General features: G+C 44.6%; 1 protein-coding gene across 2 annotated transcripts in view; it reads left to right on the top strand.

Moving 5' to 3' along the window:
• MYO1D (myosin ID) overlaps positions 1–26,542 on the top strand; it is a 178,907-nt gene that overhangs the window by 111,394 nt on the left and 40,971 nt on the right. For both annotated transcript variants that reach the window (XR_014540993.1, XM_083582581.1), the window contains exon 21: positions 7,882–8,036. Coding sequence is in view for 1 of the 2 variants with exons in the window: in XM_083582581.1 (XP_083438707.1) it covers positions 7,882–8,036 (155 nt within the window). In the remaining variant the exon portion in view is untranslated. The remainder of the gene's footprint in view (positions 1–7,881; positions 8,037–26,542) is intronic.

The raw sequence follows: 26,542 nt of genomic DNA on the forward strand, positions 1-26,542 counted from the left end.
TAGGACTTGCCAATCAGAAAGTCGGCGGTTCGAATCCCCGCGACGGGGTGAGCGCCCATTGCTCGGTCCCAGGTCCTGCCAACCTAGCAGTTTGAAAGCACGTCAAAGTGCAAGTAGATAAATAGGTATCGCTTTGGCGGGTAGGTAAACGGTGTTTCCGTGCGCTGCTCTGGTTCTCCAGAAGCGGCTTAGTCATGCTGGCCACATGACCCGGAAGCTGTACGCCGGCTCCCTCAGCCAATAAAGCGAGATGAGTGCTGCAACCCCAGAGTCAGCCACAACTGGACCTAATTGGTCAGGGGTCCTTTACCTAAGTTTTCAAAGAGCCACCCTGATCCAAAACTTTGTAGGTCACCAATGTGCCTATGGATCTGTGTGAGCTAGTTTTCTGCATGATGGAAGTTTCTCAAATGCTGAAGAGCACGGCCAAATTTTCGTTCATGCACACTTCCATCAATATTTGTTTGTTTACTATCCCAACTTTCATTAATCCACAATCCTAGGGTGGGTTGCATAATAAAATACATAGGAAAAGGTAAAGGGAACCCTGACCATTAGGTCCAGTCGTGGCCGACTGTGGGGTTGCAGCGCTCATCTCACTTTATTGGCCGAGGGAGCCGGCGTACAGCTTCCGGGTCATGTGGCCAGCATGACTAAGCCGCTTCTGGCGAACCAGAGCAGCGCACGGAAACGCCGTTTACCTTCCCGCTGGAGCGGTACCTATTTATCTACTTGCACTTTGACGTGCTTTCGAACTGCTAGGTTGGCAGGAGCAGGGACCGAGCAACGGGTGCTCACCCTGTCGTGGGAATTCGAACTGCCGACCTTCTGATTGGCAAGTCCTAGGCTCTGTGATTTAACCCACAGCGCCACCCGCATCCCTCATAAAATATATACAATGGTGATAATACCTTGAGGGGACTGGTGTGTGAAATCCTTCCAGCCTGCCGAAATTAACCTTATTTTCCTCATCAGTATTTTTGACGTTTTGTTGCCCACATTATCAAACTCGGTTTGTTTTAGGAGCTGCCCATTGCCACTGATTTATTTATTTTTTTGCACATATGCCCTCTTACCTAATATCTTTATATGTAGTGAAAGTGGGGGAGCCTCGAAATCTGCATAATCGGGGGCGGGGGGTTCCCCCTTCTCTTCGTAGAAAAGCTCCATTATTTGGACTGATGCTTTCACCAAGAACATGGACCATTTATATTAGAGCCTCGGTGTTTATTTCTCTGCCTCACCTGAAAAGATGCGTTTCCTTTACATCTGTTAGATGGATTGGCCCTGTGAAGGTGTACAGGGGAGCTAGCCTCCTCAAAGTGCCTCTGCATGCCAGCAGCGCTCACAATCACTGTTTGCAAAGCTGCCCTGTCAACATAGCAACATCCCTTGGGAAGGCGTTGCCATGGAGATCTCAGGCGGTCAGCTGAAGCCTGGTCCTGCCGAAGCTTGTTTTCCCAGCTCAAGAAGCCATTCTGTCACTCCTAACCTTAAAAAAAAAAAAAAGCAATTCCAAATGGGGAGTAATATCGAATATCGCACGGTGTGCCTTTGACTTGTGGCAGTAAAAATCCCGGTGACTTGAAACCTCTGGTGGAGTTCTTGTGCCTGGTGTTGCCAGCCAAGATGGCATATGCCAGAAACTGAAGGATAGCAATAAATAAATGCATTAAGATGGGAAGATATGATCCTAGGGTTGAGGAAGTCTGTAGCTGGCGTACAGATAACTAGGAAATAATAATACATTCTGGAAAACGGAGGAAATGAAGATCATTTTCTCTTATTTCACACATGCCTGTTACTATCACTTTGCAAGCTTGTTTTGTTAAACTGAATCAGGATGCGTTCCTGCGTCCAATTTTGGCATTTTGAGAGTGTGGATTCAGTGGATTCGTGCAGAGTTTGGTACCTCACAAAGCAGTGGTACAATTGCTTCACCATGCACCTGCCTTACAGGGCGAATCACAATTACCCACGCCAAGATGCCAAAAACAGATTTAAATCAATTATTTAAACTAATCTACCCTGCTGAAGAGGCCCCTGTAGCAGATTATTGGAGCTAAATGTGGGTTGATAGTCCGCTGCATAGCAACCATTCACTTTTTTATGTTCTAAAACTAAGTAGTAAATGTAGTACTATCCAGAAGTCACAGTAGTACAACTGACCGTTGAGTTATTGAAGGGCACCAAATTGACTTTCCCCATTCTAAAGGCGTATAGTTTTTTCAGGATTGAAACCTAGAGAACAATAACTTTGTCCCAACTGTTTGCTAGGGGACACAACAGTTGGCACTGGCCATTGCCCCTGGAATTGGCCTGGATGGAGAGGGGAAGGAAGATCAGGAGTGGGTATTGCGTTAGCATTCTCTCTTGCCTGACCCCAGCTCATAACTCCCCATATTTGTTGGAAGAAGGTACGAACACAGCTGGGAGCTGGGGGCACTGTTATACGGTGGTTCCGCTCCTTTCTCCTGGGCCGTGTCCAGAAAGTGGTGTTGGGGGATGAGTGTTCAGATCCCTGGTCTCTCACTTGTGGGGTGCCTCAGGGTTCCGTCCTCTTCCCCCATGCTTTTTAATATCTATATGAAGCCGCTGGGAGAGATCATCAGGGGTTTGGGCTGGGTGTTCATCAGTATGCAGATGACACCCAGCTCTACCTCTCCTTTAAATCAGAACCAGTGAAGGCGGTGAAGGCCCTTTGTGAGTGCCTGGAGGCGGTTGAAGGATGGATGGCAGCTAACAGATTGAGGTTGAATCCTGACAAGACAGAAGTACTGTTTTTGGGGGACAGGGGGTGGGCGGGTGTGTGGGGAATCCCTGGTCCTGAATGGGGTAACTGCACCCCTGAAGGACCAGGTGCGCAGCCTGGGAGTCATTTTGGACTCACAGCTGTCCATGGAGGCGCAGGTTAATTCTGTGTCCAGGGCGGCTGTCTAGCAGCTCCACCTGGTACGCAGGCTGAGACCCTACCTGCCCGCAGACTGTCTTGCCAGAGTGGTGCATGCTTTAGTTATCTCCTGCTTGGACTACTGCAATGCGCTCTACGTGGGGCTACCTTTGAAGGTGACCCGGAAACTGCAATTAATCCAGAATGCGGCAGCTATACTGGTGACTGGGACTGGCCGCCAGGACCACATAACACCGTTTCTGAGAAATCTGCATTAGCTCCCAGTACGTTTCCGAGCACAATTCAAAGTGTTGGTGCTGACCTTTAAAGCCCTAAATGGCCTCGGTCCTGTATACCTTTAGGAGCTTCTCCACCCCCATCGTTCGGCCCGGACACTGAGATCCAGCGCCGAGGGCCTTCTGGTGGTTCCCTCATTGCGAGAAGTGAGGTTACAGGGAACCAGACAGAGGGCTTTCTCGGCAGTGGCGCCCACCCTGTGGAACACCCTCCCTTCAGATGTGAAGGAAATAAGCAGCTATCCTATCTTTAAAAGACATTTGAAGGCAGCCCTATTCAGGGAAGTTTTTAATATTTAATGCTGTACTGTTTTTAACATTTGATTGGGAGCCGCCCAGAGTGGCTGGGGAAACTCAGCCAGATGGGCGGGGTATAAATAATAAATTATTATTATTATTATTATTATTATTATTATTATTATTATTATTATTATTAAATGTGGGGTCTCTTGATCCCTTGCAAGAGAATGCCTGGTCACAGAGCATTCAGCCTTCCGCCTGCTTTCAGTCTCATCCCCTTGATTAGAATCCTAGAAATACAACTGAACACACCTAGACCCTGCTCTTGGAGGCTTTCATAACAACAATTTCTAGAAGTATGCACTGCTGTTTGGGGAATTCCTTTTTACATGAGCTTTCTGGTGCACTGAAAATTTCTTGAAGTCTTAACCTTTCTCTCCCGCAAGGGGGAAATGGCAGAGAGGTGTTGAAAGGTGTCAGAAATGAGACAGTCTCTTTTTTTCATGCTAAAACAAAGAACAGTCCTTGAAGGTTGAGTTTTTTCTTAAGTTCCCTGAAGAAACTAGCAGTCAGTCTGATCCAATTATAGCTATTCTAAATAGCTAGGAATTCTCATCTGAGTACACTTTTGTCAATGCTTGACGTTTCACTACAAAAATAAATAGCAATTATTGGGTTTGTGCCTGAAGAATTGTGCTTTCCTCTGGGATGTTTGAGTGATCAAAGCTGTATCAGCTTTTAAAATTTAAAGTTTATACTCTCTAATACACTATATTATATGTATGTGTGTGTATTATGTATGTATGTGTATGTAAATAAAAATTCTGGGGCAAAGCTCTTTCAAACCTTTGCTTAATTTAATCCCTGATTATTAGACAAAAGCTTGTGTGTGCCAAACACAATCCAGAATATAGAAATGTATTGGCTTTTTCTACGGGTCTGATTAGCAGAAATACACTGTAAGCAGAATCAAAGCCCCATCACCAATACTTGGTCAATCAGCAACCTCTTTGTTATTATCAAGAGAGCCATTGTATGGTAGCATGCGCAGATATTTCAATCTTTGTTCTGTCTCACCTGATTTATTGCTACATTTGCACAAACCTTTTAACTCGTTAGTATTTTTTAAATAAAACACATATGCCTCTTTTAAAAAATGAATAGCGAAGGGATGAGGATTAATTTGCACTTACTGAACCAAGATACGCACTGAAATGTAGTTATCCTTTGGAGTTGACACTTACCTAGATTTTGCAATGCGGCTCTCCAATCAAAAGAGCATAGAAAATGTCTGCATTAGTAAAAAATGTTTACAGAAATGTAAGATTTCAGGGGGAAATGCTTCAAAAATGGATACATCAGAAGAGTATATGCACGCAATTTTATATGAATTTTCATGTGCCAATGCAGAAACAGGATGGACTGAACTGAAGAATGGAAAATGAGAAATGGAGAGAAACCAAAATGGGCAGATTTCACCCATCTCTACTCCAAGGCTGTACAGCTGCAGTATATAGGCTGGGATGTGTGTACTGTTCTGCTACAAAAAAAGGTCTCCATACTGTGTTCAGAATACCGTATTTTTCGCTCTATAGGACGCACCCAACGATAGGACGCACCTTGTTTTAGAGGGGGAGAACAAGGGAAAAAAATCTCCCCCTCTCTGCTCAGCGCCCCTTCAGTGAAGCGGCAGGAGAAATGGAGCCCCTTCCATTTCTCCTCCCACTTGGCTGAAGGGGCACTGCACAGCTCTCCCTCTCTGCTGAAGCCAGGGGAGTCTTGCTCTCCCGGCTTCAGCGAAAGGAACCTGAAGCCTGTGGAGCGCAGCGGGAACTCGCACTCCCCCCTCTCGCTCTCCAGGCTTCAGTGAAAGCAACGCAAAGCGTCTGGTGCGCACCGACCCCTCTCACTCTCCAGGCTTCAGCGAAAGCAACACGAAGCCTCTGGAACGCGGAGGGAGCGCTCCCTCTGCGCTTCGGAGGCTTCGCGTTGCTATCGCCGAAGCCAAGGAGCCTGCATTCGCTCCATAGGACGCACACACATTTCACCTTAATTTTTGGAGGGCAAAAAGTGCGTCCTATAGAGCGAAAAATACGGTATGTTGTGCCATGCAAATACATTTTCATATATTATCAGTTGTCAATTTCTGTGTTCTATGTGACGAACACATTTTGTGGGAAATGTGTGAGTAAGTTTGGAGATGAACTAAAAATTCATAACACCATAGTCTTGGTAGCCCAATCTGGTCCAGCAGTCTGGTCAGGCAGATGCCCACAGGAAGATACAGTATGGGTACAGTGTTGGGATACTGCCAGGGAGACAAAGGCCATCATGCCCCCATGTCAATTCCAGACGATCCATCGATCTTCCGTAGAAACGCAGTATCAGTCAATTAGCGACACAAGCCTCAGAAACAGCTGTCCACATTCCAAGGACTGGTGCACGCCCTTTCGCAGAGTTCGCACAACGAAAGATGCACTCAGGAGAGCATATTTACAACTTTATTCAGCATTCGTCAGAACAAAGAAAAAAACATGACTGCCTGCCTGCGTGTCCAGGCACAGAGAGAGAAACAACAGCTATATACAAAACAGAAACTTCCTGTGAACCGGAAGTACGCAGGCTGTGACACAACAACCTGCTCCCTTTTTAAGGTGGAACGGAAATATCCTAACATACAGTGGCACTCTGATTATAATCCCCAGTGCCTAGTGTTCAGAGACATGCTGCTCTGATGCAGGAGATGAAATATGGTCATCATGACAAGTAGCCATTGATAGCTTTTATGGGGAGCTAGATAATTTCATGGAGGGATAAGGCTATCTAAACTGGTAGCAAATTCCAGAGTTTAACTAAGTGTGAAGAAACACTTCCTATCGTCTGCTCTGAATCTCTTGCTGTTCAGCTTCATTGAATGACTCAAGAGTCTCCTATTTTGTGTGTATCTGTGTGAGAGATACTACCTATCCACTTTCGCCATACCATGCAAATACATCATTATCCCCTCTCTCCATATTCATCTAAAAAGCTCCAAATGTTATAAACGTTCCTCAAAGGGGAGTTGCTCTTGCCCCTTGGTGAGTTTGGTTGCCCTTTTCTGCACCGCAGGCAGAGAGTGGGACTCCAGATACTTTTCATAAACGGCTCAGGGCCGCAATGCCTCAAGGACCGCCTCTTTCCATATGAACCTAACCGAACCCTGCGATCATCTTCTGATGCCCTTCTTTGTGTGCCTCCTCCTCGAGAGGTCTGGAGGAAGACAGCACGAGAACGGGGCCTTCTCTGCAGTTGCTCCCTGTCTGTGGAATGCTCTCCCCAGGGAAGTTCGCCTGGCGCCTTCATTGTACACCTTTAGGCGCCAGGCAAAAACGTTCCTTTTTAACCAGGCCTTTGGTTGATTTGGTTGACATCCGATGCCCTTTTAAAATGTGGAGGGGTGTTTTTTTGGGGGGTGGGGGTTATTGGGTTGTTGTTGTTTTTTTATTCTATATTTTATGGTTTTGTGTTCTGGTTTTGTTCTGTGAGCCACCCTGAGACTCCGGGTATAGGGCGGTATATACATTCAATTAGTAGTAATAATGCTAATCGGTACTTTTTTCTGGGGGGATGCAGGGATATGCATACCCCTAAACATTTTGTGAATCTATAAGTTTGGCCTCATTGAGGGGCCATGTTTCAATATGAATAGGAAACTGAGAGTACCCTTAACATTTTTTTTTTAGAAAAAAAACCTGATTCTAATAATTATAAATATATCATGCAGTGCAACTGAAACAAAGCTTACTAATATATTTCTAGTATGCTTAGCATGCTTCCTAAGTACCGTATTTTTTGCTCTATAAGACTCACTTTTTCCCTCCTAAAAAGTAAGGGGAAATGTGTGTGCGTCTTATGGAGCGAATGCAGGCTGCGCAGCTATCACAGAAGCCAGAACAGCAAGAGGGATTGCTGCTTTCACTGCGCAGCAATCCCTCTTGCTGTTCTGGCTTCTGAGATTCAGGATTAGTTTTTTTCTTGTTTTCCTCCTCCAAAAACTAGGTGTGTCTTATGGGCTGGTGCGTCTTATAGAGCGAAAAATACGGTACTTGAGGTGCTACTGTGAAATTTAATATATGCCTTGCTTTTAAGGTTCTGTTCAATTGCTCAGCTGTCTGTAGGCACTTCTATATTATACAAAGTCATATTTGAAATACTAATGTCAAAACATATAGTGTGCTGCTCATAGTAAATGTACCTGTGTCCCTGTGTTATTTCTGCTTTGAGGTCACTTGAGAGGCAAAAGCCAGGCACTTGCCCTGTTAAAGTCTGGTTAATCAGACATGGCTGTCATTCCAGAAACGGGTGGTAGGGGGAAGATGTCTGTATTTGTAATCTGATTTTCTATGACTACTGCAAAGCATCCACGAAGGCATGGAACTTGGTGAACCTTAACGTTTCCCTTCTTTCTTTGCTCAGCTGACGGGATTGAGTGTCTCCAATGGAAAAGACCAGCTTGCAGTTTTCCACACAAAGGACAACAAGGACCTAATTGTGTGCCTCCTCAGCATGCAACCAGTCAATGAGAGCAAGATCGGAGAGTTGATTGGAGTCCTGGCAAATCACTTCAAAAGGTGAGTTTGAGTACACATCACCAAGTCTTGCTTTGGGATGGCTTTTGACTCCATTTCTGTAAACATCTGGATATCTCTCTAGAGTTTGACTCCTCAGGGCTTGCACAAACCTGTATTTTGACCATGTAAGTAGCTCTTTTTGACTACCCAACAGATTTGTCAACTGTAAACCAAACTCCAGGTGTTGTGACACCATGCATCTGTATGTGCTTTAGGTTTGACTGTGTAGGACCACAATGACTACTAATAGTTGTCCTGTGTCTGGAAAGAAGCAGTATTTGGTCTCAGCTCGTCTGTGCCCTTTAATTCCCAACAGCCTATTCAACTGTGCCTTCTATTTTCCACTTGCACCCACTAATTATGTGTATAATTTGAAAAGCACTCAGCTTTTGTCGCAAAGTTCTTTCACACCCAGAATCATTTTGACTTGATTAACAATAGCTGCTGCTACAGTGGCTTTCCCGTTTATTACTCATCCTAGCTTTCCCTTAATCAGGCATGGCCAAACTTGGCCCTCCAGCTGTTTTGGGATCACAACTCCCATCATCCCTAGCTAACAGGACCAGTGGTCAGGGATGATGGGAATTGTAGTCCCAAAACAGCTGGAGAGCCAAGTTTGACCATGCCTGCTTTAAGTGAATTCCCTTAAAAGGTTCAAGCTTGAAATATGACCAGTTTTGGTCAGTAAAAGTTGGCGTCTACTACATTGTTAATAGAGTTCAATATAATATGTTGTTATGGATGGAAATACAAAATGGTCCTCCTTTTTGCAAAATGGAGTTTGGCCTCCGACATCCTTGACATGGTTTCATAGTAATCTACTCTTTATTAAAACATACCATAGGAGCCCAGTATAACTTATGTGGAATCTGTTGCTGAATGTCGTCTCAAATTTAAATTAGTAGCAAATACTATGGTATTTGGAGGGACGCGGGTGGCGCTGTGGGTTAAACCACAGAGCCTAGGACTTGCCGATCAGAAGGTTGGTGGTTCAAATCCCCACGACGGGGTGAGCTCCCGTTGCTCGGTCCCTGCTCCTGCCAACCTAGCAGTTCGAAAGCACGTCAAAGTGCAAGTAGATAAATAGGTACCACTCCGGCAGGAAGATAAACAGCATTTCTGTGCGCTGCTCTGGTTTGCCAGAAGCGGCTTAGTCATGCTGGCCACATGACCCAGAAGCTGTACGCCGGCTCCCTCGGCCAATAAAGCAAGATGAGCGCCGCAACCCCAGAGTTGGTCACGACTGGACCTAATGGTCAGGGGTCCCTTTACCTTTACCGTTACCTTTACTATGAGTGCCTCCTTCCACTTCACTGAGGTTTCCCCACTCCAGATTATACCATTGGGTGTGGGAGAGAATATCATGTGAAGCAAGCTTTGACACCTGTCTCAGTCCAGTGCTTGAGACCTGTGGTAGATGCTTTGTCTGTGTGATTTGTGCCTCCATAGTTGTATAGGATGTTAGGGGAGCAGGTAGTACTTCTGGTGGGGGACATGTCATGTTCCTTCTGGGGTAGTTTGTCCACCTTTGGTCACCACCCTGCACTCAGCTGTCACCAGTGGTTCCTAGAAGCTGTCAGCATGTGACAGCATCCCCAATCTGGGAATGGCTTTGGCTGGCCAACTAAACCAGGTGAGGGTAGCTGATGAGTCTCAACCCCTCAGTGAGTTAGTGACTTCCCCTGCATGCAAAGACAGGCTCCGGCAGATTAAGCAGATGTGACCAATAATGGGTCCAGCAGTCAAGAAGGTGGTTTCTGCACATGCTATAGAAGGAAGTGAAGGGCTTTTCAACCGGGGAAGGTGGCGCATCTAGGAGAAGGAAGACTCTGGTCCTAAATTTCTGCTGCCTTGTGGGATATTTTCAGGAAAATAAAAGACTAAGGAGTAAACCCTACACAAATCTGGAGTGGAGTCCCTACAGTGGTTGGATGGCGTCTTGTATGCCTCTTTCTGGCAAATCCTGCAGCCAGGCTGCTGCCAAATGTATTGTTCTGCTTTCCTTTGGACCATATCACCAAGGCCAGAGGGGAGACTTGCTGTCTGGGCCACCCAGGAACTCCATACACACCTCCTAGGCTTGTGCCCCAGAGAGATGCTAACACAGTGGTTTGACTTCACCCCTGGAGGCGCACTCCTTTGTCTCTTGAGACGATAGATGCCAAAAAGTTTGTGCTGCAGGAAATTATACAGATACCCAGTAGAGGGCGCTAGTGAGGTGGGAGAAAATGCAATGATGGGAGCTTGAGATCTGCTAGTTCCTGACTTTCTTGATGCCAGCTACCCCAGTGCCTTTAGCCTTTACCTATTAATTTACTATGGCATAATTCAAGGTGGTGGTGTTGTTGTTTAGTAGTGTCCGACTCTTCGTGACCCCATGGACCAGAGCACGCCAGGCACTCCTGTCTTCCACTGCCTCCGCAGTTTGGTCAAACTCATGCTGGTAGCTTCGAGAACACTATCCAACCACCTCGTCCTCTGTCGTCCCCTTCTCCTTGTGCCCTCCATCTTTCCCAACATCAGGGTCTTTTCCAGGGAGTCTTCTCTTCTCATGAGGTGGCCAAAGTATTGGAGCCTCAGCTTCAGGATCTGTCCTTCCCGTGAGCACTCAGGGCTGATTTCCTTAAGAATGGATAGGTTTGATCTTCTTGCAGTCCATGGGACTCTCAAGAGTCTCCTCCAGCACCATAATTCAAAAGCATCAATTCTTCGGCGATCAGCCTTCTTTATGGTCCAGCTCTCACTTCCATACATCACTACTGGGAAAACCATAGCTTTAACTATACGGACCTTTGTTGGCAAGGTGATGTCTCTGCTTTTTAAGATGCTGTCTAGGTTTGTCATTGCTTTCCTCCCAAGAAGCAGGCGTCTTTTAATTTCGTGACTGCTGTCACCATCCCCAGTAATCATGGAGCCCAAGAAAGTAAAATCTCTCACTGCCTCCATTTATAATTCAAGGTATAGTTCAGTAAAACCATCTCTCTGGTCGTCTCACACAGAACAATATTTGCTTCAGTCAATAAGCCTTAGTTGACCTAAGTCAGTGTTGGCCAACATTTATCCTCCAGACCAGACAGTGGTCCTCCTGGAACCAGGAGTTTGCAAACTGACCCCCTTACATGTGTCCATGGCCAAGCTCCATAGTTAAGTTGTTGCCATCAATAATAGCTTTGCGGTTATGAAGGCATGGCTGGAGCATGGCACAGGTACAAAGGAAGTAGCCTTATACTGAGTCAGACCCATCTAGCTCAGTGTGGTTGGCACTGACTGGCAGTGGCTGTCCAGGATTTCAGACAGGAGTCTCTCCCAAGCTTAGTTGGAGATGCCAGGGTTGAACGTGGGACCTCCTGCTTGCAAGAGAGATGCTCTGCCACTGAGCCCTTTCCCATAAAAACATTCCAAAAAGAAATATTACTTGAAAGCATAGATAGAATATCTTACCAATTAAAAAAGTTTAGCCAATCAATTTCCTAAAAAGAGAGGAGCATTGAAAGATATTGATTAAGGAAGCCTGTGGCGCTGTGGGTTAAACCACAGAGCCTAGGACTTGCCGATCAGAAGATCGGCAGTTCGAATCCCCACGACGGGGTGAGCTCCCGTTGCTCTGTCCCTGCTCCTGCCAACCTAGCAGTTCGAAAGCACAAAGTGCAAGTAGATAAATAGGTACTGCTCCAGCGGGAAGGTAAACGGCGTTTCCGTGTGCTGCTCTGGTTCGCCAGAAGCGGCTTAGTCATGCTGGCCACATGACCCGGAAGCTGTCTGCGGACAAACGCCGGCTCCCTTGGCCAATAAAGCGAGATGAGCGCTGCAACCCCAGAGTCGGCCACGCCACGACTGGACCTAATGGTCAGGGGTCCCTTTACCTTTACATATGACAGTATCAGGAGGGGAGGAAAAATAGGGACCACAATTGAAAAACAAAACAAATCTCTGATTTGATGGACCCATTTTCCAACTACCCTAATAATGTGGATTTCACTGAGCTTTGCCACACCTGTGGTGGGGGTGAGGAGATTGTTTTCACTGCAGCTGCTCTAGAAGCCCTTCAGCAGCCAAAAATATTTTCAGCAATTTGCTTAATGGAAACAGTGGAATGCAAACCTCCACTCCCTTAAAAGAAAAGGGGGGTTCATATTGCATAGCAACTCCAGACAGAAATGCTTTTTGTCCCTCTTTCTTCTACAGTCAAGTTTATTGTGCTTTTCTGAACTGGGATCCTGATGCTTAATTTATATCTTGCAGCACTTAATTGCTATGTCCTGTTGCCTGCTTTGGGAGCGTGGAATCCCAATGTACATAAGTAATGCACAATTAAAATGCTTTAAAGATTTTGAAGTTGCCCCACCCAGTCCAAGGACTCAGGCTCATAACCGTGTCCCTGATTACTGTCCCGAAGGCCTGCAAACTTAAGAGCAAGAAATAATGAAAGTAGGGAATAGTTGGAGAGACAAAACATAAAATCTAATGGGATATATGCATTTCTACACTGATGGAGTGTGTGGAGAGGTAGGCCAGCTAGATTGAACCAAGGTATTAAGCAAACAATGAGTCCTATTCACTTCATGTGGCACCCTAGTGGATGTGGTGAGAAAATGACTATGTTGGTGCATCATGCCAAACCATGGTTTTGTGTAATGTGCAGAGGACACAGTGAGCCTCAGGCTCCCGCGCTCCCCATTCCTTCTCTTCCTACATGGTCAGGAGAAGGACTTGGGGAGCTTTTATTTTCCATTGCCCTTAAATGCATCTGTTTGTTTCATTTGAACTGATGAGCATGGTTTCGCACCATGATCAGTTTTAAAACAAGCCAACTTCAGACCATGGTTTATGGAGCTGACTTGTTTCAAGAAAACCTAGTTAGTGTAACCCACGATCTCCAGTACAGATGAAATGACAAGCCACATTTATGGGAAACCAAATGTAAAAGCTGCTGAAATCCTCCTCCTGGCTATGCAGGGGGAGGAGTGTGTACTGGAGTGGCAGGGAATGAACGAGTCTTGACTATTGCTACAATTCATGCATCTCACTAAAACCATGGTTTAGTGTGACGTGCAAGCACAACCAATGTGTTTTGCTTTGTTTGCTTGAGATCTACCTCCCAGCTTTCAGATTTGTGGAAGATGTCTTTAAAAATATGAAGTCAGTTTCTGCTTCTGAGGGGTGAGCTGCTGTTTGGCCCTGAGGAACATGTCATGAAGAGATTTGAGGTGCCGAAGCTAGATTTGAAAATAGTAACCGCTTATCAAGTGGAATCCTTGGACATTATTGTTTAGGACATTACCAAATTACAGCTGATGTATAAACGTAATAAATCAAGAGAGCATTAAAAGAAAAGGGAAACTAAGCACCTTTTGTTGCTTTGGGAAACACAATCATATGCTGTGTAACTCACCAGTACTCACAAAGATTATCCTGTTTTTGTGGGTTGAAGTCTCTGGTACATACAAATGGTTTGTGAGTGATGGGCAAACTTTTGACAACTCCTGTGTTACAGGTCAAGGTGGAGAAAGGACTGGGGAGCAGGTTACATGTTGGCACAGAATATTTGTGCCTAGCAGACGGTCCCTCTGCTGTTGGCTCACTATGCTGTGCATACAAGGATCTCCCAACTATACCAGTCAAAACAAATGAGACTTGCCAGACACTTTCATGCAATATTTTCCTCATTTCTCCAATGCAGTGTACACATGCCTCTCCCCTTGCCTGTTTGTTTTTCCTTTTCTTTAACCTCTGTAAAATGGGGCCAGATCACCAGGCTTTTTCATAAACAAGTGACACACGGAATAACATGAGCCACCTGCACACGTCAGACTAGCTGAGTCAGCTGAAGCTGTTTCAGGTGAGCCTAGTCTTGGGTCACTAAACATCCAGTATGCAAGGAGATGAAACTGGAAGGGTTGGTGCTGAAGGTACAGGAAAAGGAAATGGGTGAAGCAATTGAGGGCAGAGGGAAGACAGAAGCAGACAGAAGCCATTTCAGACTGACTTGAAATACGAAGCATTCAGGAGCTGTGGATGTTGCAGTTTGTGGGTGCAGTTTTCTGGTCTGCAAATGGAGATACTGCCCGGCCAAGGACTACTCTCATTTAACATCAGATTTACACAAACATTGTGGTGGTGTTTTTCATCATTCTCATCAAAAGTACTTTTAGAAATCCCACCCTCACTCCTGTGCTCCAAAAACATAGTGGAGCTTTTGTGCTCAGCAAACAAATGCTATGTTCTTGTAAACAGAGCTGGTTTTGCGTTGTGGTTAAGAGTGGCAGCCAGGATCCCTGCTTCAAATTTCACCTTAGCCGTGAGCTCGCTGCGATCTTAAGAAAGTCACTGTGTGTTAACCTCAGGCCCAGCAGCTGCTGAATGGGGAAAATAACTGGTGTCAGTTGATTGGCAGAGCTGTCAGGTCCACAAGTTCCCCAGATGTGTAGCACTTCAAGAACGAAGGCTTTTTGCACTCCCTAGAAGCAGTGCTTTTGTTGTGATGGTACTCAACATTACAGAGTCCTGTCACCTCTCCCCCTCTGTCTATGGCAACCATTCTGTGCTGGAACTCACAGTGCTCTTATCAAGATATAGGTACCAGCAGCTCATTTTACCAAAATAATAATAATGAAGCACTTCCTAAAAGCAAGCCAGATTCAGCACAGTAGGTGTTTTCCATCCGCAAACATGCTTTGGGTTGCACTGCACATAATACAGTCATATCTTGGTTCTCGAACGGCTTAGTCGATGAACAAATTGGCTCCCGAATGCCAAAAACCCGGAAGTAAGAGTTCTGGTTTTTGAACATTTTTCGGAAGCCGAACATCCAACGTGGCTTCTGCTTGAGTGCATGAAGCTCCTGCAGCCAATCGGAAGCCACACCTTGGTTTTCGAACGGTTTCGGGAGTTAAACGGACTTCCGGAACGGATTAAGTTCGAGAACCAAGGTTCCACTGTATCTGAATGCTGAATATTAGTACTTCTTATTTACTCTGCTTCTTTTCATATTGGCCCAGAGCAACCTTGAGGGTTTCTTTAATGCAGGAGTGGAGATCTCAAGGCTCTGCATATGTGATTGGACACCAACTCCCATCAATCTCAGCCAGTGTGGCCAGTGGTCAAGAATTATGGTAGCTGTAGTCTAGCAGCAGCTGGAAGGCCACAGGTTTTACATCTCTTACTTTAGTGTGTTAGATGTCCTTGCCGCTTGGACTCCAATGAGATTCATTCACAACATCCGCTGCTCAGTTTTTGGAACTGCTTTTTAAAATCTAGTTTTAATATTGTCCAACCCTTCAGCTTAAAAACCTCAAAATCTGCCTCCCTCCCTCCCTCCCTCCCTTCCTTCCTTTCTTTCTTTCTTTCTTTCTTTCTTTCTTTCTTTCTTTCTTAATTTTAAGCTTGGATTGCTTCCTTCTCCTCCATTAAATGCTGCCCTCAAGAACTGTATGGATACCAAATGAGCTCCGACTCAAATAATTTATTTTGCAGTCTGTTAAACAATTGCAAGCTTCAGGATTATTCCCCCCCTCCCCATTTCAGCAAGGTTTCCTCTCTATTTGAGAAGAAGCACTGGAGATGTTGCTGAAGCTGAATATGCATAATGCCAGTGTCTCTTTTGAGACAGATATAGAGACATGGCAAGGTTTATAGTTTCCCCTTAATGTTAATGAGCAAGCATCTTCCTGAGGAAATGGCTCTCTGCAGAAGTGCAGAACACCTCCACTCGAAAGAGCCATTGAAAACTTGCTAATGTCAGATTTATCTGTCACTTAAGCATTTGTATGCTGTTGGAAAGTTGATTTCTGCTGACAAAGGATGCCGGTAAAGGAGGCAGCCAAATCCTAGCTAATGACAGGGCCTTGTCTGCAAGAGTATGTGAGGCAAAGCAACTTGCCAGAAAAGACCCTAACTACCCCTTTAAAATATACCGTATTTTTTTGCCCTATAGGACGCACTGTTTCCCCTCCAAAAATGAAGGGGAAATGTGTGTGCATCCTATGGGGCGAATGCAGGCTTTCGCCGAAGCCTGGAGAGCGAGAGGCATTGGTGCGCACCGACCCCTCTCGCTCTCCAGGCTTCAGGAAGCTATCCGCAAGCCTTGCGAGCCCAGCGGGAGGTCCCGCGGGCTCGCAAGGCTTGCGGGCAGCAGCCTGCAGCCCGAAGCACGGGGTGCCCTCCGGAGGGCGCCCCGTGCTTCGCGCATGTGTCCGCAATCCTTGCGCGCCCGGCGGGAGTTGCCGCCAGGCTCGCAAGGCTTGTGGGCAGCAGCCTGTTCTGGGGGCTGGGGTCGGAGGAAGCTCAGGCTTCCCCCGCCCCAGCCCCGCGGCTGGGGGGGGGGAATAAATTTTTTTTATTCATTTCGCCCCCAAAAAACGAGGTGTGTCCTATGGGCCAGTGCGCCCTATAGGGCGAAAAATACGGTACATTTCATTTTCAATTAATGTTATTTTATCTATACATTACTTACAAAAAGCACCCTGAAATCATTACATAAACCTCCACAAATAATTAAGCCATGAAAGTAATGCTGAGGGGCAGTTCAGGTGTCGTAATCTCAGTTCAGCAAACCATTGTTTATTAATGCAGGCGGCATTCACCTCTCCTCTCATATGCTGGCTTTGATGCTTCAGTCATGGCAACCCACAATTTCCTGTTACATCTGAAATAGCAAACTGAGATGGATTAATTTTAGTTTACTAGCCATTTTATAGTCCTGGCTTCATAACCTTGTTAGTAAACCAGGATTAACTGAGATCTGGTGGTATTAGGAAACCATGGTTTAACAAACCACTATAGAAACAGTCACTCCACTGTGGGAGGGCAGGAACAAAGAGGGGAGTACCCAGGCACAGTGCTTGTTCTCAGCTTAATAAACCATGGTTTTATTTCGTGGAGATTGTTAATATCTGAACTAGTCCACTTAAATGAAACAGAGGCAGATTAGAGGATGTGAAAATATTTTATGGGACAAACTTTTCTAAACGCCTGCATGGTTGGCTATAGATAAGTTTGGTTTGGAAACCCGTTCCACAATCTTGTAGTTGCTGTATACAGTGGTACCTCAGTTCTTGAACTGAATCCGTTTCGGAAGCCCATTCAGCTTTTGAAACGTTTGAAAACCTAGGTGCGACTTCCCATTGGTTGCAAGACTTCGTGCACTCAGCGGAAGCCGTGTCACACGTTTGGGTTCCGAAAAACGTTGAAAACGGAAGAATTTACAGTCATACCTTGGGCTAAAGTTGCTTCAGCTTGAGCATTTTCGGGTTGCGCTCCACGGTGACCTGGAAGTAACGGAGTGCGTTACTTCCGGGTTTTGCCGCTTGCGCATGCGCAGACGCTTAAAATGATGTCACGCACATGCACAGAAGCGGCAAATTGTGACACGAGCAGATGCGGGTTGCGTTTGCTTCAGGATGCGAACAGGGCTCCGGAACGGATCCTGTTCTCATCCAGAGGTACCACTGTACTTCTGGGTTTTCGGAATTCGAGAACCGAAACGTACGACAGTGGAGACATTTGCAAACTGAGGTACCACTGTATACCATATTCTGGCATCCCAGGGATCTAAGTTTCTTTAGTTTCTGAGCGTACACGGTGACTTAAAAAACCCCAAAACCAAACGGTGCATGTCCTATGGCAACTAAAATCAAAATTCTGAACGTAACACACTTATGACCTCAAAATAAAGCTCTATTCATGGCATGTTGCTGCCCGATAGTGGCTCTGCAATTGTCTTCTCTGGGATCCCCATTTTCTCTCAAGGTGCCTACCATCTAGGGACCCTCCTCTTTATCTAGCAGTAGAATCCTTCTGAAGTTGTTGTAGGCTGGAGACAATGTTCCTCTCATCCTGAGTAGATAACCATGGAATTCCAACAGTAGCAGCAAGTTGTGGCCCGTGCTCTACAAAAATGTGTGTTGAATGCAGTAAGCATGTAAGCCGCCCGAGTCCCAAGGATCTAAAGGTGGCTGTTCTTGCTGCTAGTTTTCTTAGGCTACCTGCTGCTCCCAAATCCTTTGTGCACACTCACAAACAGATGGTAGCTGATTTGGCTGCTCTAGCCAGAGTTTAAATTCACCGACAGCAGCATTATGGAGCTGTCAAAAGATCCATCTGCCCCAAGCAGCTGTCCTGGCATTTGCCTGTCTGCCTCCTTGGGAAATTCTGTGGCTCCTTGTTCTCAGGCAGACATATAACTTTGCTGCTACTGCTGTTTTATTGGGACAGGAATGGAAGCAGGACCATCTGCCTGATAGCTTTAATCAGAAAAAGGTTACTTCTCTCCCCCAGCCTCCCCACAAGCCTTTTCTTATCTTTTTAGCTGATAGTTTTCTGGATGTGTCCAGAGGCAGTTCTGGGCTGTAGATAGCTACTTTGGGTTTCTTGGACACAGGTCATGTGCATTCATTGTGTTTGTGTGCGAGAGAGAGAGTGAGTCAGTGACTCTTGCCTTTGTGTGTGTTCCCAAACCCTCCAATGAGTAAGGCTGAAAGACTTTACTTAATTAATTTTTACTACATTTTTGTTTAACCGCAGATCTAAGAGTGCCTTTTTTTTAATCATGACTCTTTCACATACCGGGATTTATTTTGGTCTGTTTAATTGTTCTCTGAACAGGAGAATCTTTATGAAAGCTTGAAGCTATTCAACTAGTTGACAGATGACCCATTCTGTACTTGTAACCAAAAACTGCTGTTTGGTGTTTTTAAAAAGTAGGTTTAAAAATAAAATACCATTCATTTGTTTCAATGCATTTATTTTTTATCTGATGCATTTTGAAATTAAAACCATTGAAGAATTACTAGGTGTTTCACAATCTATCATTCTCTTTTCTTAAAAAATAATAGCAAAACCATCCAAACAATAAACTATCAATTTTAGATATCCTGTAAGCCTGCTAGCGTGGGCGGAGTATACATATAACAACAACAACAAACATGTCTTTAAGCAAGCAGAATAACCCACAATCCAAAGTGCATCCCTATCTGCAATTTTTTAACAAGTTGTACAAAAAACCTTGTAGTTTGTGCATATTTCTTGATCAAGTAGCTGCTGATTTGCCTTGCGTATACATGTTCATTCTGTGAAATTAATTATACAGCTACCAAGCTTCCAATACAATGAATAGGCAAGTGTGGATACTTGATTACTTATGAACAAACACATGAAGAAAGCTCGCTTTAGTGGCAGAATTACGTATATATTCGAGTCAAGAGGGATAAAACAACTTTTACCACATTATATGTGTTTTTACGCTGGTTAGTGTCTGTGTCGGATCTGAATTGCTTTTTATATTGCTGCTTTTAAAAAATGGTTTTATATCTAATGTTTCTATATATGCAAATGTTTCAACTGTTTTTATATATTGTGTTATTCTGCTTTGATCGTATTGCAAAGCCCCATGGGAAGCGTCTCGTAAATGAAATTACGCCTGCAACAGTGGGCATCGGAAATTATAACGTATATTCTTTGATAAATTACAATATTTCAATGGGCTTCTTTTTTAAGATGCCGTTGTGGTATTTTCAAACCTGCATAACAAGCCATTGTGAGCCCCTTGCATTTGCATAGAATTGCAGAGTTGGAAAGGTTCCCGAGAGTCCAACTCACTGCAATGCAGGAATCTCAAGTAAAACATCCTTGGCAGATGGCCATGAAACATCTGCTTTAAAATCTTAAATGAAAGCGTACACCATCTTCTGAAGGAGTCCATTCCACTGTCAAGCAGCTCTTACCATCAGAAAGTTCTTCCTAATGTTTAGTCAGGATATTATTGTGCCGCATGTTCTCACCTACACATGGTCACCCATTCTTCTGGTAAAGGTGTAAAGCGCTTGGATGGTCACAGCAGACTTGCCCCCTCCTTTCCAGCTGTAATGGCTGCAGCATAGACCAGCAGACTTGAGACTCTTTAATAACAAGGGATATTCTTGGTAGGTATCCTGCGATGGGGCGGTCCGTTTGTGGCAGATCAGCAATAAAAGAGTTCAAGTTTCCGTATTCAGCTAACTCCACATTCTCATCAGATATTTCTCCGCATTTCCAATATCTCATTCTGATAGGGCACCTGCACCTGCAAATTATGATTAGAATTTCAACTCTCAATGATGCGTGGGGATTTTGGGGACCCAGTAGGCCTGGTCAGCATTCCCATGTGAACTGCATGTTTCATGGCAGACATACAGGGATTTCTTGCCAGCTGAAAAAGATCCACGGAAGACTAAAAGCTTGAAAACAGCTAGTGTATATATTTTATAATCAGGGCTAAGTATATCAGTACATAGGGATGCGGGTGGTGCTGTGGGTTAAACCACTGTGCCGCTTGGGCTTGCCAATCGAAAGGTCGGTGGTTCGAATCCCCATGAAGGGGTGAGCTCCCATTGCACACAGTGTAAGAAGATAAATAGGTACCGCTCCGGCGGAAAGGTAAACGGCGTTTCCGTACACTGCTCTGGTTCGCCAAAAGCAGCTTAGTCATGCTTAGTCAAGCTGGCCACATGACTTGGAAAAACTGTCTGCGGAAGCAGACAAACGCCGGCTCCCTCAGCCTGTAAAGAAAGATGAGCGCCACAAACCCAGAGTCGTTCGCAACTGGACTTAATTGTCAGGGTCCCTGTGTGTGTGTGTGCGCATGCGTGTGTGTGTGTGTGTGTGTGAGAGAGAGAGAGAGAGAGAGAGAGAGAGAGAGAGAGATGAGACAACTGGGATTGAAAAACTATTAACTGTCTCTCTGGCCGAAGGCCCTTGCTATGTCAGCTTCAAGACTGAGGTAATGACTCTGACTTGGCATAATTTGGAAGGCATCTGAGGTGCTTTTGAAGTGCCAAGCATTTATGAGAACAAGTTAATGAGGTCTTCAGCTCCTCAAACAGTGATTCACACCTTGGGTAGAGACTCCAGATCACCTCTCCTATATGACCTCCAGCCAAAAGAAACCACACACACAACACCTGAAAAACTTAATTGCATCTCCCATTCTGCCAAATTGGTGGAGTGGCTATCTATTAATATCCTGGCTTTACAACTATAATCAAAGTGCCCCAATTTGGCACGCCTGTGTTTGTTTTATTTTTTAATTTTTTAATCCTTAAAGATGATCCACTGGCCAAGTGGTTATACCATTTTAATAGAGTGGATCTGGAATAATGAGAGCCATTATCTTGTTGCAGACCATTCTATCCCTAGTACTTAGGCTGTCAAACAAACATTTGTATTACCATGCTTTCTGTTGTTATAAGGTAGCTATGGATATACTGTTGCACATACATTCTTTGCTCAGAATTGTGTTGTATCATTGCATTTATAGTCGTGCCATATCTGTAACAAAACCTATGATGCAGTGCAAATGTGGCCCAAGCGAGTTTCCAAAAAATATATTTGTTTTATGGTTCTGTTGATTTTTAAAAATTGTATCTTTATTTTATTTTTAACTTTTGTAAACTGTCCTAAGGATGATTGTTTGTGGAAGGGCAATATAAAATTCTGACCAGTAAATAAATTTATTTGGAGCTTTAGCAATTTGACATATGGCAAAGCAGCATTTGCTCTGCAGCAGTGCACACTTTTTGAAATTCCCTTGATTCTGGAACTATGTAGTAAGCCCAAACAGTTTCACCATCTTGGTACACATAGTATGGTTGACCATGTCTTTCAATAGCCTCTCCAGCTGCCTGCCCAGGCCCTTATCTCTTCCCCTGTCATCTCTACTGCTTCACATCTTCCCTTGATAAACCCCCCAAACCTCATTGTATTTGTGTTCCACAATCTGTTCATTTTGTAACCTAGTAAATCGAAAGGATCTCAAGCAGGCAGGGGGGAAAAGATGCTTGTGTGTGGGTGTTTTTTGGATTCCCTATTCTTTTCCGTCTCTATTCATGAGGAGTCAGGAGGATGTTTCAGAAAACTGGGTCAGGCATAACTCATCCTCTTCAAGCCCTGCTCAGGCCTTGTAGCCAAACCTCCGTTGTATGAAAAGTGACAGCAGATATTTGTCAAAGTGTTAATGGTGACATTTAAACCAGATTTCTAGCTGTCTAGCTGTTTTTCTTAGTGCTTGACCTGTCAGCTCTTTGTCAGCATTCTATGTGATGTGCCTCGCTATATTAACTTTGTTTGTTATTAGGCGTGAAATATAACATCAGTGTGGGTACTGTTTCTCTCTCTCTGCATGAAATATGGTGGATTCCCTCTGCTGGGTAAAGATTCACTTAATGAGCTTCAAGGCTGTGTTGGCCAATGCTTTGTGAACCATCAGCCATTGGGATGAAAGCTACGCTGTTCAAATGGAGGAGCCATGTTCTCTTTGGCCTAGTTTGGATTCTGCAGGCAATTTTATCTCTGTGGATGCTTTCAAGGAAAACTGAAGTGGGATAGCAGCTGTAATGGGTGCCTGGGAGGGCCTGGGTCTACTTTGGATTACTCCCTCCACCTGTGGTTTGTGGACATATCACACTTTTGTCCTTGAGGAAGACTTGGAAGATTCAGAAGACCCAAAAAGTAAAGTGCAGATGGGCACACTTTGACCAACCATGCTGAAAAGTCCCAAGTAGAGTGTTGAATTTCTGTTCCATTTAGCTTTATCAGCTGGACTCTTTCTCCTCCTCCTCCTCCTCCTCCTCCTCCTCCTCCTCCTCCTCCTCCTTCTAGTCCAATATGCCTTCTGTTTTAGATAGGAAGTCCCCTTTCTATTCTACTGCAGGGAGTATCATTTCAACTGTTTACTTGTTTCAAAAGACAGAGACCTTATGACTAATGGATTACTGTACAGGAAATCTACTTTCTATGTGTTTGGGAGGATTCAAGTGGGAGCAAGTTCACAGCAGCACCCTTGTGACACTGATATAGAAATCCCCGTTTCCTCATATCGCTCAATAGCTGCTTTGACTAAACAATTCAGTGCATAACCCAGGTGCCAAAGACTGACGTTCCTGAAACCCTCCTGTGCTCAGCAGGTTTTTATAAGCTGAGGTTTTGATGTATTAACAGAGCAAGTGACTGGAGCCTGCCTGCCTAGGCGGGCCTGTCTCCTCCAACCTTCTCTTCAGTCAAGAACTGGAAATTCTCGCTTTCCTGATAGACAATTGTCTGCCAGAAACGTGACCAGGTGAAAGCTGTGGAGATCTCAAAATGGCAATAGGCCATGGCTGTCCCTCTAACAGAAAAGTCAAAGAAATCATAGTCTAATTTTTTTTTAATAAGATATTTATTAGAGTTTTAAAAGTTTATATAAAATAGAAAAAACAACACAAAAAACAGAAACAGTAAAAATACATACGAAACACATACAACAACAAGTATAATTTCAATCCCTTATATTCATAAAACTTATTTTCCCGACCTCCTCATACCTCCCCTTTCTGTATTCCAATCTCTAATTAATTCAGTTCAGCAAATCCTTCCCCTAATTTCTGTATAATTTTTAACCTTTCTTTTCTTGATCACATAATCATTACAGCTTATAACCACTTAATTTCTGAATCAACATCGTTCTAACCTTCAATAATTTTACAATGTTTCCTAAGATAGTCCTTAAATTTCTTCCAATCTTCTTCCGCCGTCTCTTTTCCCTGGTCTCGGATTCTGCCGGTCATTTCTGCCAGTCCCATATAATCTATAACCTTCATCTGCCATTCTTCCACGGTGGGTAGATCTTCTGTCTTCCAATACTTTGCAATGAGTATTCTTGCTGCTGTTGTAGCATAAGAAATCATAGTCTAATTTCTGTGCCAAGGAAAGACTTGTTCTGTACTTGAAATTGCAGAAGCATACGCGATGTTTAAACTATGCATAAAGTTGTTCTATGCAGATGCTGCTTGAATGTGTTCAAATCTTTCCTCACAACCATGAAAACTAGATATTTTGAAGGTTTAAGCTGAATGCGCTTGCCGTATTCTTGGCAGTGTTAAAAATTGCCCCCCCCTTCAAGATTTTTTGGCAATAATAATCACCCTATTTGTTTTCATTGCTCTCTGTTACCTTCAATGGGCTTAAATTACCTTCAGTAATATAGTCAGCCAAATCTGGCTATATTCTGTTATATCATTCCATTTGCAAGGTTGTATTGGGTTTCCCTTGCGACAGTGCAGGAGAAAGAAGCAAACAGCAACTTGAAAGGGCGGGGAGGCAACAAAATAGTGGCAGAGAGAAAGAATGAAACAAAACAAGATTGAAAAAAAGTTTTTAAAAGAAATACTTCTATACTCCTCCCACCAAATCTATTTTTGGCCCCAAAAGTCCAAACTAAATAATATCTGATGCAGCCGTAGCCTTAATAATAGTGTCCATATCACTTTTAAATTAACAGAGCTTAACAACTGGGATGGTGCTTTCAGGTTTTTCTCAGTGGTTGGCCAATGATGAAATTGATGAGAGACTGATACATCCGGTCGTTAGTTCTGAAAGATCTATTATTATAACTTTGTAGAGAAGCTCAGGCTTTGTGTATCTTGAACCACCTCCATTTGTTCCTAATTTGTTCCTGTGTTGACTTTGCTGCTCTGTGAGTCTTTCAAACCCGGCATTTTAAGCAAGAGTCATGGCCCTTGTTTTTACCAGCAACTTCATTCCAGGTTCTGTCTGTCTGGGGCAATGCCATAAAAAGGACAAGATTATATCAAGTGATACAAAAAGTACAACCCATGATCATTATGCTGCATTATAAAGCAAAATTTACAGGTGGATTTCTTAACTGCGAAATGAGCACTTAAATAATATTACACCTGGATTTTTATTTTTATTTTTTTAAAGAAATGATTTGGGGTTTGCAGGGCTGAGGAAACCTCTCCTTGGGACCTTGGAGAGTCACTGCCACTTGGAGTAAGGCGTTGTTGGGCCGTGAGAAGCAGTGATCTGACTCAGTATAGGGCAACATGTGCCAGTTGGGAATGCAATTTGAAAGCCGACAGGCGAGTTTGTCAATTGAGAAGCCCTAGAAAGCTGAGCAGCCCAAGCTATGCCTCATGCTGCTTTGGCATTGCACTCTGCTGATTCATAGGAGGCGGAGGCAGCACTGCGGACTGACTTCCCTGTCTTGCAGACCTCTTTGTACTGTGAGAACCAGATTGGGCGATGGCACAACCAGGTTAATGGCACAAGCCCTGTGGGAACTGATGTCTGTTTAGAGCTTGATGATTTTCACTATATAGGCACTGTTGTTGGTGCAACATCGGGACTTCAAAGCTGGAAATGCTAGGAATGCTGCCAAAGGACGCAGTCAGCAGGTGCACACATTAGGACATAGGGTTTGAGAAGTCATCCTATATATGGGAGAGAGCTGAACATTTGCCAGTGAGCTGCCCTTGACTTTATCTCATTCCTTACACACTCTTCCATAGATTTCACAGCTCAGGATTCCAAAGAACTGAAGGATCCCACAGAATTGTTGCACCTCTATAGCATGGGTATCACCTGGGGGCTCTGCCGGAGCTGAGAAACAACTTCTCCCTGTATATGCAATTGCTTGCCACTGGAATGGGCGTTCAGGTGGTAGAGAGATTCTCTATGTTAGTAGGCCAGGCTGTGGTGTGGTCTTCTGCATCAATGAAGGATGCCGCACGTAATAACTGAGTCCAGAGTAATGCCTGGAAATCTTTATCAGTGCTGTGTGTCTGTATCCTCTCAATTTTTTATTTGTGCAGTGTCCACAAAATCTTGGGTGCCATTATTGATAAGGATTACTAAACTTCTGTCATGTACGCAAAGCCATTTCCACATTCTGTAGCACCCGTTTTATCATCTTAACCCGGCGAGCACATGTTTCGGAGCTTAGGTATCACATCAGGGCATCACGGACTTGCCTACGTACTGCAGTAGTGCTGTCTCAGTACTGTGGACTAGATTCGGGGTAGATCAGTGGAGTTGTCCCATCTGCTCAGCAAAAGACGGGAAAGGGAGCCTTGTGTTGTGAGAGGCACCAGTGAACTCTGTACTCTGACTAGGGTACTGGGGACAGTGCTTTCCATTTGCATGTCCCATGGTTGTGACTTGGGCTAGAGTCATGAAAACAGGAACAGGAACTCGCTGACAGATAGCCTGGACACTGCTGCTTTCCCATAACAGCAACAAGGGAAGCATAGTTTTAAGCCTTTAGTTGGATACAGTTTGAGAATGACAGAGGTAAAAGTAGCCCTTGCTTCTTTGGCCTGAGCCTACTGTTCCACGGCCAAAGGGTGCCAGCGTTACCATGGGGAACCTGGCATTCTGTGATGGGGACAGCCAGCCTGCAGCGCATAAGCCAAATGTAGTCCCTGAAGTAATTTGTGACCTGCCTAAGATTCTATTCATGTCATGGGGGGTGGGGGTTTGCTGTGGGTTAAACCACAGAGCCTAGGACTTGCCGATCAGAAGGTCGCCGGTTCGAATCCCTGCGACGGGGTGAGCGCCCGTTGCTCAGCCCCTGCTCCTGCCAACCTAGCAGTTCAAAAGCATGTCAAAGTGCAAATAGATAAATAGGTACCGCTCCGGCGGGAAGGTAAACGGCATTTCCGTGTGCTGCTCTGGTTCGCCAGAAGCGGCTTAGTCAT

This window comes from Podarcis filfolensis, assembly GCF_964270895.1.
Source record: "Podarcis filfolensis genome assembly, chromosome: 13".
In the NCBI taxonomy this organism is placed as follows: domain Eukaryota; kingdom Metazoa; phylum Chordata; class Lepidosauria; order Squamata; family Lacertidae; genus Podarcis; species Podarcis filfolensis.